The following is a 12,135-nucleotide window of genomic DNA, read 5'->3' as shown; positions in this document are numbered from 1 at the left end:
TCGAACCAGGAGGAGCCAAGAAGCACGTCGAAGGTTGATGGCGGCCGGATGTAGTGCGGCGCAACACCAGGGATTCCGGCGCCAACGTGGAACCTGCACAACACAACCAAAGTACTTTGCCCCAACGTAACGGTGAGGTTGTCAATCTCACCGGCTTGCTGTAACAAAGGATTAGATGTATAGTGTGGATGATGATTGTTTGCGAGAAAACGAGTAGAACAAGTATTGCAGTAGATTGTATTCGATGTAAAAGAATAGGACCGGGGTCCACAGTTCACTAGAGGTGTCTCTCCCATAAGATAAATAGCATGTTGGGTGAACAAATTACGGTTGGGCAATTGACAAATAGAGAGGGCATGACCATGCACATACATGATATGATGAGTATAGTGAGATTTAATTGGGCATTACGACAAAGTACATAGACCGCTATCCAACATGCATCTATGCCTAAAAAGTCCACCTTCAGAGTTATCATCCGAACCCCTTCCGGTATTAAGTTGCAAACAACAGACAATTGCATTAAGTATGGTGCGTAATGTAATCAATAACTACATCCTCGGACATAGCATCAATGTTTTATCCCTAGTGGCAACAACACATCCACAACCTTAGAACTTTCTATCACTGTCCCAGATTTAATGGAGGCATGAACCCACTATCGAGCATAAATACTCCCTCTTGGAGTTAAGAGTAAAAACTTGGCCGAGCCTCTACTAATAACGGAGAGCATGCAAGATCATAAACAACACATAGGTAATAGATTGATAATCAACATAACATAGTATTCTCTATCCATCGGATCCCAACAAACACAACATATAGCATTACAGATAGATGATCTTGATCATGTTAGGCAACTCACAAGATCCGACAATGAAGCACATAAGGAGAAGACGACCATCTAGCTACTGCTATGGACCCATAGTCCAGGGGTGAACTACTCACTCATCACTCCGGAGGCGACCATGGCGGTGAAGAGTCCTCCGGGAGATGATTCCCCTCTCCGGCAGGGTGCGGAGGCGATCTCCCGAATCCCCCGAGATGGGATTGGCGGCGGCGGCGTCTCGGAAGATTTTCCGTATCGTGGCTCTCGGTACCGGGGGTTTCGCGATGAAGACTATATGTAGGCGGAAGGGCAAGTCGGGGGCCACACGAGGGCCCCACACAACAGGCCGGCGCGGCCAAGGCCCGGGCCGCGCCGCCCTGTTGTGGCGGCGCCTCGTGGCCCCACTTCGTAAGTCCTCCGGTCTTCCGGAAGCTTCGTGGAAAAATAGGCCCCCGGGCGTTGATTTCGTCCAATTCCGAGAATATTTCCTTACTAGGATTTCCGAAACCAAAAACAGCGAGAAAACAAGAATCGGCTCTTCGGCATCTCGTCAATAGGTTAGTGCCGGAAAATGCATAATAATGACATATAATGTGTATAAAACATGTGAGTATCATCATAAAAGTAGCATGGAAATAAGAAATTATAGATACGTTTGGGACGTATCACTCATCCACCTCCTCCTTAGTGCGCGACCTAAGGGGGGCCCGCGCGGCCCTAGCGTGTGGGGCCCCCGTGACTCTCTCGACTCCGCCCTTCCGCCTACTTAAAGCCTCCGTCGCGAAACCCCCAGTACCGAGAGCCACGATACGGAAAACGTTCCAGAGACGCCGCCGCCGCCAATCCCATCTCGGGGATTCGAGAGATCGCCTCCCGGCACCCTGCCGGAGAGGGGAATCATCTCCCGGAGGTCTCTTCATCGCCATGATCGCCTCCGGATCGATGTGTGAGTAGTTCACCCCTGGACTATGGGTCCATAGCAGTAACTAGATGATCGTCTTCTCCCCATTGTGCTATCATGTTAGATCTTGTGAGCTGCCTATCATGATCAAGATCATCTATTTGTAATCCTTCATGTTGTGTTTGTTGGGATCCGATGAATATTGAATACTATGTCAAGTTGATTATCAATCTATCATATATGTTATTTATGTTCTTGCATGCTCTCCATTGCTAGTAGAGGCTCGGCCAAGTTGATACTTGTGACTCCAAGAGGGAGTATTTATGCTCGATAGTGGGTTCATGCCTCCATTAAATCTGGGACAGGTGACAAAAAGTTCTAAGGTTGTGGATGTGCTGTTGCCACTAGGGATAAAACATCGATGCTTTGTCTAAGGATATTTGTGTTGATTACATTACGCACCATACTTAATGCAATTGTCTGTTGTTTACAACTTAATACCGGAAGGGGTTCGGATGATAACCTCGAAGGTGGACTTTTAGGCATAGATGCATGCTTTGGATAGCGGTCTATGTACTTTGTCGTAATGCCCTGATTAAATCTCATAGTACTCATCATGATATATGTATGTGCATTGTTATGCCTTCTTTATTTGTCAATTGCCCAACTGTAATTTGTTCACCCAACATCTGCTATCTTATGGGAGAGACACCGCTAGTGAACTGTGGACCCCGGTCCAATTCTTTACATCTGAAATACAATCTACTGCAATTGTTCTTTACTGTTCTTCGCAAACAACCATCATCATCCACACTATACATCTAATCCTTTGTTTACAGACAAGCCGGTGAGATTGACAACCTCACCGTTACGTTGGGGCAAAGTTCGTGATTGTGTTGTGCGGGTTCCACGTTGGCGCCGAATCCACGGTGTTGCGCCGCACTACACTCCTCCGCCATCAACCTTCAACGTGCTTCTTGGCTCCTACTGGTTCGATAACCTTGGTTTCTTACTGAGGGAAAACTTGCTGCTGTGCGCATCATACCTTCCTCTTGGGGTTCCCAACGGACGTGTTAACTACGCGCAATCAATGAGCAATTAAAGATACAAGGCTTCCACCAGCAGCATGACTCCGAGGAAGCCGAGCCCTCCTACGACTACACCGTCACGTATCCGGGTGCTTCTTCCAGCACATACCCGGAATATGATCCATCTTCGTCGTACTACGGAGGTGCTACTTCATGGGCACCATGGGATTGATCTCCACTTAGGCCAAAATCCTAAGCTTGGGGGGAGGTATACCGGCATCACTCATTCTTTGCATATTATGGTTGCTGGATACTTGTATATACTTGTTTAGTTTCTTTGAGTGGTTTTCTAATGAGAGGAAGATGATATTTGGGGAAGTGCTGCCTGAAAACAGATTCCGGACTGTTACTAAAAAAATTCGTGCGCACAGCCATAACGTTATTTTGAGCTGCCAATTTTTGTGCATGTTCCCCAGGTTATTATCTAACTTTCATTAGCTTGAAGACTTTTCGAGCTGAGCAGCGTAAGATTTTCTTAAAAATCGATTCATCGTACTCGTTGTCAAGTTTTGGCATATTTCTGCCATCTTGCTTTTCTGTGTTTCTTTTAGTTTTCATTTTCCTGTTTTTTCTTTGTTTCTTTCCTAAAACACAAAAAGACCAAAAATATTTCTGTTGTTTCTCTTCACCACTTGTTTACTTTAGTTTCTTGATTTTATCTTGCTTTATTTGCTATCGTTGGTTTGCTATAAGAAAATCCAAAAAGATTTTGCTTTGTTTGCTTGTTTCCTTTTGTTCTTGTTTCCAAATTCGAAAACACCAAAAATATTTGTTGTTCTTCTTTGGTTTTGTAAAGTTCATTATGAGTTCAATGGTCTTCGGTGGCTGGAGCGTGGTTTTCATTCCATATTATTCAAACTACACAAGTGAAAAGGCAATAATGACGATCTACGACAATCTGATTGTGGTGAGAGGCCGGTATGAACTCTATTTGTTTTCATTTTTGTACATATACTCATCCATGTGAGCATGCTTAGTTGGTTCATGTGAGGTATATGTCATTTAAGAAAGTCTAGTAGTTCATGATCTCTCATGATTAGCTCCAATTTATTAATATGAGTAGCATGTCATAAATATTTGCTTGCATTGCTTTATTCATAGATAGGTATGACATTGTGGTATCCTCCTCTCGAATAATTCTCTTGAATCAACTTGGCACATGCTCACGCATGCATATGACTGAACAAAATGTCAATTAAGCCTCGATGATTTACTTTACCTCGCAGTTCTTGTATCACTTTTATGCCTCCGTTAATTTATTTTTGTCGCAAACATGATTATGACAAGTCATCGCTCTCTTGATTGTCGCTTCCCGCCTATTGCTAGCCTTCACTTGTACCGAGCGGGAACGCTGCTCGTGCTTCCAAACACATGAAAACCAAGTTATTCCGCAGTGTCCACCATAAATACCTATGCATGGCATTTCAAACCATTCCCAGTAAATTCTCATGTGCTACCTTTAAACCTTCAAAATGCTTCTCAATTTGTGTCAATGTTTCATAGCTCATGAGGAAATATGTGGTGTTTATCTTTCAATCTTGTCATTTACTCTTGACAGACTTTCATAATGGACTAGTGGCACATCCGCTTATCCAATAATTTTGCAAAAAGAGCTGGCAACGGGGTTCCCAGCCCCAATTAATCAACTTTCATTAATAATTCTCTTCACATGTTTTGCCCTGATTTATCAGTAAGCAACTTAATTTTGCAAATAGACACTCCTCCATGGTATGTGATTGATGGAAGGCACCCGAGGATTCGGTTAGCCATGGCTTGTGTAAGCAAAGGTTGGGGGGAGTATCATCCATAATGAAACTAAAATACGTGTGTAAACAAAAGAGAAGAGGGATGATTTACCTTGCTGGTAGAAATAACGTCCTTCATGGGAGCCGCTCTTGAAAGTCTGGTTGACGAGGTAGTTAGAGTACCCATTATCATTCGTTGACAACAACAAACACCTCTCAAAATAATTTTACTCCTGTTTTACAAATGAAAAGCTCTAGCACATGTTAATCCCCGCTTCCCTCTCGCGAAGGGTCAATCTTTTACTTTTACATTGAGTCTCCATCCTTTCTTTGAGCACTTTCTTGAGAGCACAACTGTCATTCTTAGTATAATATGCTTGTCCCAAAATGTGATTAACTGTGGTATAACTTTGATGCTTTTATCTTTGATAATCTCTATTTCCAGTCTTCTCATGAACCTCAAAGGTGCCCGAGCATTTATGTTTTGCTGTACAATTACGGGCAAGCGAGATACCACTTTATCATATCATTCTATGAACATTGCAATCCTGCTGATAGACATGATTCATGATGCTCATTATTAATTTGTTGGTACCTTTTCCATGATTGACATAGCTATTAGATGATTTTATTTGCATGTATCTTATTATGAACTGCTTAAGTACTTGCCATATCATGAGAATATTTACATCATATGAACAAATGTGTTCGTGAAAGTTCTTTTATCGCACTCGGTTGTCAAGCTGAATTGCTTGAGGACAAGCAATAAGCTAAGCTTGGGGGAGTTGATACGTCCAAAAAGTATCTACTTTCCCGAACACTTTTGCTATTGTTTTGCCTCTAATTTGTGTATTTTGGATGCAACTAACACGGACTAACGCTGTTTTCAGCGAGAACTGCTCCGGTGTCTCGTTTTTGTGCAGAAATCCAACTTTCAGGAAAATCCTCGGAATTTATGCGAAAGGTCCTATTTTCCCAGAATATTGACGGAGCCGTAAGGGCAAGCCGGTGGGGGCCCGAGGGCCCCACACACTAGGCCGGCGCGGCCCGGAGGGGGGCGCGCCGCCCTAGTGTGTGGCGGCCTCGGCTGGCCCCCGACGCCCTCCTTCGGACTACTTATTGCCTTCGACCTAAAAACGCACGGGAGTTAGTCGAAATCGCCAGAAACCATCCAGTACGCCGCCACCATCGCGAAACTCCGTCTCGGGACCAGAAACTCCGTTCTGGCACTCCGCGGGACGGGGAATTGGAGGAGATCATCGCCATCATCACCACCGACGCCTCTCCATCGACCAGCCATGTTTCCCCCATCCATGTGTGAGTAATTCCCCCGCTGTAGGCTGAAGGGGATGGTAGGGATTGGATGAGATTGGCCATGTAATAGCATAAGATTGTTAGGGCATAGTGCCTAGTGTCCGTAATTGGTACTTTTATGATATTGTTGCAACTTGTTATGCTTAATGCTTGTCACTAGGGCCCGAGTGCCATGATTTCAGATCTGAACATGTTATCGATTCATGATGATATTCATTGCTTTATGATCTTACCTCGCAAGTTGTATACACGTATTGTTGTCCGGAACCCGAGGCCCCAAAGTGACAGAAATTGGGACAACCGAAGGGGATGGCGGTGATATGAGGATCACATGTGTTCACGGAGTGTTAATGCTTTGCTCCGGTGCTCTATTAAAAGGAGCACCTTAATTTCCAGTAGATTCCCTAGAGGCCCGGCTGCCACCGGCTGGTAGGACAAAAGATGTTGTGCAAGTTTCTCATTGCGAGCACGTACGACTATATATGGAACACATGCCTATTGATTGATTAGTATTTGGATACCGTTTTATTATTATCTGCAAATGCCCTGCTTTGATTGTTACATGAGTTTCTCTCATCCATGCAACGCCCGTTCATCCATCCCTGTGCCTACAGTATTTTAATCATGCTGTTTACTATAATCGCTACTGCTGTCTTTGTTACTCTGCTGTTGTTACTTCATTACTGCTACTACTATAAAACTGTTACTACTGATAAACTCTTGCGAGCAAGTCTCGTTTCCAGTGCGAACTGAATTGACAACTCCGCTGTTAAGGCTTTCAAGTATTCTTTGTCTTCCCTTGTGTCGAATCAATAAATTAGGTTTTACTTCCCTCGAAGACTGTTGCGATCCCCTATACTTGTGGGTCATCACATAGCGACGATTAGGTTTATCATATGGGACAACCTATTTCAGCCATGTGCGATGGTCCGATCTGGACTAGTGTGTGTGTTTTTCTCCATGTGTGCAAAATAAGCCATACACAGTTGACAACCCAAAACAACACCCGTTGATAACGCCGAGAAATTACCCAAACACTAGTGACGAAAGGATGCCTCCTTGTGGACTCACTGGTCGCTACCCATTTAGCATTATTTATGTTTTGCACGTCGAGTGTCCGAGTGATGACCCATTTAGCGGTTATTTAGTTTGGACAATTTCTTACGCACGGGTGGAGGGCACTTGCCCCCGCTCTCCCCATATAAGTCTACTTTGTATTCTATTTTCCCGGGCATTTCTACTGTGTTTTCTTATTTCCTAATCATCATGCTACGTTTAATTATTTTCTCATACAAAGCAACGGTTTGTGTTTGGCCAAATTTGCTGTTCAGGTGCTAGTTTGCTTTGTTTGTCCATGACCATGTTGTCTACCTAGCGTCGCTTGCGACATCAATGACTTGGTCGGTTGTTCACCGTTGGACATGAGGTAAGTGCACATGTGTACTCTTCTTTGTGTTTTCTTACCGCTTCATAATCTTTTTGAGTTACTTTTGTCACTATAAGGATCATAGGAGATGTTGTTTTCACCGCAGAAAGCATGTCAGGGCCCACCTCATACTTTGTTAGTAGTAAGATGAAGTGGTATCTACACCTAATACCAATGCTCTCTTTGAGGTGTCTTGTTATCTGGGAAATGCTGATCTGATCTCATGCATATATGCACTCGTTCTGTGGACCCCCCCCCCCATGTAGCCAAACCACACTATTGCACATGGCTTCGATAGCTACCAGGCGAGCGTCTGCCCATCCCTGCCATTGGCCTTGGCCAAAATTGGCAAGGTCACGTTGATAGTGTGCTCACGGACAACCGACATATAGAGCGTTCTGGATGACGACAAAATTCACGAGTTGGATTCGAGAGGATGGCCCAATCGAAAGGGAGATCATCAGATCCTTACACCACACAGCAGACCCAATCGTAGGAGCTCCTTCTAGACCTCTGGTCTTGCCGCCATGAACAGGGCCACTCGGCCAACAAAGGGATGAGAAAATCTAGCCCTAAAACTAGTTATTTGGGGAAAGGAAACTACAAGAGAAACAAAGGGGAAACAATTGTACATCCGCCCCCATGCCGATGCCGCTGGCCACCATGGCCGCTGATGCCTGGAGGGAGAGGTAGCTGGAGTGTGGTTTTAGGTGAGGAACACCACTAAGAAGGCCAAGTCTCCGACGAGTCTAGAACTAGCTCCATCAAACTGACTGAAAAGAAGTCCGTTAATCCCTAGCCCACCGTACTTGGGTAGCACATACGACGAACCTACAATATCTCTATCTTCTATATGCACTGTGGCATATACAAAAGCAGCCAGAGCACACATCTCCATGCCACATCGACGGGCCTGAAAACGTGTGCATCTATTCTCAGAAACACAGTGTCCTTTTGCCCTTCTTTTCTCTTTCTTCGTGGAAGAAGTGGCCTCTCCTGCAAGAGACTCCAGCACTCTGCCAAGCAACCGCCCTAGGTTTAGTCTAACATCCCAGCATAAAAAGCCTGCGAGGCAGCCATGCCCTTATATTTTCAAAATGAGCAGCATCATCTCCGTCAACACGGCCAATTAGGACAATGGTGTTTCTTTACATGATTAGGATAACGTGTTCAGTAGGAGTAGTTGATTTCCTTTTAATAAGACCTATTGGCTATGGCCAATCTTGTCAACATGCGCAAGTTAATTAACCGCTTAATGCTGAGGTTAGCGAGGGAGTGTGCTCCAAGTGCATATTGCCAGCCTTTTGGTTCAAGAGGAGGGAACACCACATATCAGTTCATAATCTGAAGAATTCGACAGAAATAATTTCCTTGCACACAGGATATTTACAATGTACAGACATATAAGTTCCAATTATAAATTTGGAACAAACTGACACATGTATAAGTCCGTCTAGAAGTTCCAAATTGTCGAAACCAGAAGAGTAAAGAACAATTTGGTGGCACTAAAAAAAATCATAGGTATTCTAAACGCACTTGTTGCTTATTTCTGCAAAGTTGGCGCCCGTGCATGGTGCCAAATTTCCACTTTCTGCCAACGCGTGGACCATTTGATTACCTGATCACCGTGACGGCCGTATCCGTCAGTTTACTCGTACGATGTCTCGAGAGCACTATAGCCTTGACATGGCCATGACATGCGCCACCGGCTGCTCGCTCCGGCGCCCACCGCTGACCGTCGTCTTGGTGGCCTTGGTCGCCTTGGTCTTCTGCGCCGGCGGCGCCAGCTTCCGTGCCTCGTCCCGCAGCTTGACCTTCTCGACCTTGCCGAGCGCGTTCCTCGGGAGCACGTCGTAGACCACCACCTTCTTGGGCACCATGAAGTGCGCCATGTGTTTGCGGCAGAAGGCCATGACGTCGTCCTCGCAGACCCCGGCCGCCTTGTTCCTGGCGACGACGAAGGCGCAGGGCGTCTCGCCCCAGTGCGGGTGCGGCATGGCGACGACGGCGGCGTCGGCCACGTCGGGGTGGCGGAAGAGGACCTCCTCCACCTCCTTGCTGCAGATGTTCTCGCCGCCGGAGATGATGACGTCCTTCGACCTGTCCTTGATCTCGATGTAGCCGTCCGGGTGCACGACGCCCACGTCGCCCGTCATGAACCAGCCGCCCCGGAACGCCGCCTCGTTGGCCTCGGGGTTGTTGAGGTAGCCCTTCATGACGCTGCTGCCGCGGAGCACGATCTCGCCGAGGGACTTCCCGTCGTGCGGGTGCGGCACCCTGGCCATCTTGGCGTCGTCGGTGACGACGTCGGCGTCGGCGAGGGAGAGCACGCTGACGCCCTGGCGGGCCTTGAGGCGCGCGCGGTCCGAGAGCGGGAGCTTGTCCCACTGCGCGCGCCACTCGCAGGCGAGCGCGGGCCCGGTGGCCTCCGTGAGGCCGTAGGCGTGGGTGATGTGGAACCCGATGCGCTCGACGCGCTCCAGTAAAGCGGCTGGCGGTGGGGCTCCGCCGGTGAGTACGTGCACCGGCGCGCCGAGCCGCGCGGTGTCGCCGCCGCCCTCTAGCAGGATGTTGAAGACCACGGGCGCGCAGCACATGTGGGTGACGTTGTTGCGTTTGATGGCGCGGTACACCTCGGCGGGGCGGTTCTCGCGGATGCAGACGTTGACGCCGCCGCGGGCGGCGACGCCCCAGGTGAAGGTCCAGCCGTTGCAGTGGAACATGGGGAGCGTCCAGAGGTAGACGGGCTCGGCGCCCATCTCCCAGGCCATGAGCAGGCTGGTGGTGCTGAGGTAGGCGCCGCGGTGGCTGTAGACGACGCCTTTCGGGGCTGACGTGGTGCCGGAGGTGTAGTTGAGCGTGACGGCGTCCCACTCGTCCTCAAGCTGCGGGAGCTCCACGTTGGGGTCGCCGTGCGCGACGAGCGCCTCGTACTCGAGCTCCCCGAGCCGGACCCCGGTGGGGCGGTCGAGGTCGTCGATGACGGCGACGAGCGGGACGGGCGCGCCGGAGTCGGCGATGATCTGCAGCGCGTCGCTGGCGAGGCGCACGTACTCCCAGTCGACGAAGAAGAGCTTGGCGTCGGCGTGGCGGAGGATGGCGGCGACGGCCTTGGCGTCGAGGCGGGTGTTGACGGTGTTGAGGACGGCGCCGGCCATGGGGACGGCGAAGTGCATCTCGTACATGGCGGGCACGTTGGGGGCGAGGACGGAGACGACGTCGTTCCGGCGGAGGCCGAGGGTGCGGACGAGGGAGGAGGCGAGGCGGCGGCAGCGTTCGTGCGTCTGGCGCCAGGTGAAGCGCACGCGGCCGTAGACGACGGAGGTGCGGTCGCCGTAGACGGCATTGGCGCGGGGCAGGAAGGTGATGGGGCTCAGGGGCACGTAGTTGGCCGGGCGCTTCTGGAGCTGGTCCATGGCTTGAGAGATCGGCTTGGAGTGAAGGTGGCGGTGCGAGGAAGCGGTGGAGCTAGGTGATCTGGCTGTGCGTTTGCTAGCTTGTAGGAGTGGCAGCAGACCGCTTGTAGAGGAGAAGGAGGCTGTGGCGGGAGTGATTCGGACAGTAGAGTCTAGTGGAGTTTATATAGTGGCGGGAGCAATGTGATTTGCGCTCGGCGGTGTTGAGGAAAATGCAGAAAAGAAATTTGGGTTAGCTAGGGTCGGAGAGAGGTGTTGCAGGGAAAATGAAGTGAAAACACGGTGTCTTGACCTTAAACTTTGACAAAACCGAACGCGCGCGGATTATTTCACACCTCCACTGGACCGGGCAGGGCAGGTATTGCCGGACTAGGACTGCTTGGGTTTTCTGGGAGGACCGGACTCGACCCTAGTGGCAGCGAGTGGACGGCTGATCCTGTGGCGAGCACGCATCGGCCCGTCCATTTGATGACCGGTCGGTTTCGTCCGGTCGATGCCGTTGTGGTGGTGGTGGCACCATGGGTTCGCACACCTGGCCTGCATGCGTTTGGGCGCTGCTGACTGCCTCTGACGCGTTGAGCTCATGTACAACATATTTAGCCATTTACTTTTATAATTTAGCCCAATTTCATTTACAAGACTATATTTACTCCTCCAAGAAAAAGTGTCGCTTCTATCGAATTCTAAATTTAACTCTTAAGACTCCCTCCAATTCATATTAACTGACCCAACTTTATCCAGAAGTATATAGTCACTAAACGCATCTAGCTAGATACATCTGTATTAGACAAACTCAAGTATATTAATTCGAATCGGAGGGAGAAACACACTTTTCAAACACTTGCGCAGCCGCTCGAGTCACGCCCACACCTATCGCGGTAACCTGCCGCTAAGGGCTACCATCTCCCCCGGTACTCGCTTTGCTTCAAAAAATTCGTGCGATGTCCATCTTTTTAAATGGAAGGTCATAGAGCCCAGCTTTATATATAAAGCCAACGACCAACAGAGTACATAGAAACAACATATATCACCACCTAACACCGCCGCACAACTAAACCAAGTGAGCACAAGTGCAACACACACGAGACATGTCCCTAGGCCAATAGAGGTGCATATCATCATAAGCGTACATAAGCCCTGGAGCAGGTTGAATAGAAAGATCTAAAGCAAATGATGCGATCCCTCATCCCCTAGCCCTCGTGTGTAGCCTCCTGGCCTCTCTTAGTGCTTCGTCCAGCAGCGCCCGACCCTCTATCTGACCAACACCCTCCAACTCTGCATGTGAAGTGACATATGAAAGAAAACATCTGCGGCTCCATCCTCATTAGAACCTGGGCGGAGGCGTGGAAACCGCAAAAGACGGGATGCAAGATGATGCGCATACATGTGGAGGAGAGTGCCAATGCTGATTCTCCT

At 48.7% G+C, this 12,135-nt stretch overlaps 1 protein-coding gene across 1 annotated transcript; it reads right to left on the bottom strand.

The window, feature by feature from the left end:
* Window positions 1–8,655: 8,655 nt before the first annotated feature.
* LOC124695176 (trans-cinnamate:CoA ligase, peroxisomal-like) lies at window positions 8,656–10,803 on the bottom strand. The gene has a single exon (XM_047228057.1). The coding sequence runs from the start codon at window positions 10,717–10,719 to the stop codon at window positions 8,977–8,979; it is 1,743 nt and encodes a 580-aa protein (XP_047084013.1). The 5' UTR covers window positions 10,720–10,803; the 3' UTR covers window positions 8,656–8,976.
* Between the last annotated feature and the right edge of the window lie 1,332 nt (window positions 10,804–12,135).

Source organism: Lolium rigidum, chromosome 3 (genome assembly GCF_022539505.1).
Source record: "Lolium rigidum isolate FL_2022 chromosome 3, APGP_CSIRO_Lrig_0.1, whole genome shotgun sequence".
NCBI classification, from domain to species: Eukaryota; Viridiplantae; Streptophyta; class Magnoliopsida; order Poales; family Poaceae; genus Lolium; species Lolium rigidum.
Note: the sequence above shows the minus strand (reverse complement) of the source record. Positions and strands in the feature narration are given on the sequence as shown.

What these genes read in the sequence shown, in the direction of transcription:
- LOC124695176 (XM_047228057.1), bottom strand. Translation starts at nt 10,719, where the DNA reads ATGGACCAGCTCCAGAAGCGCCCGGCCAACTACGTGCCCCTGAGCCCC.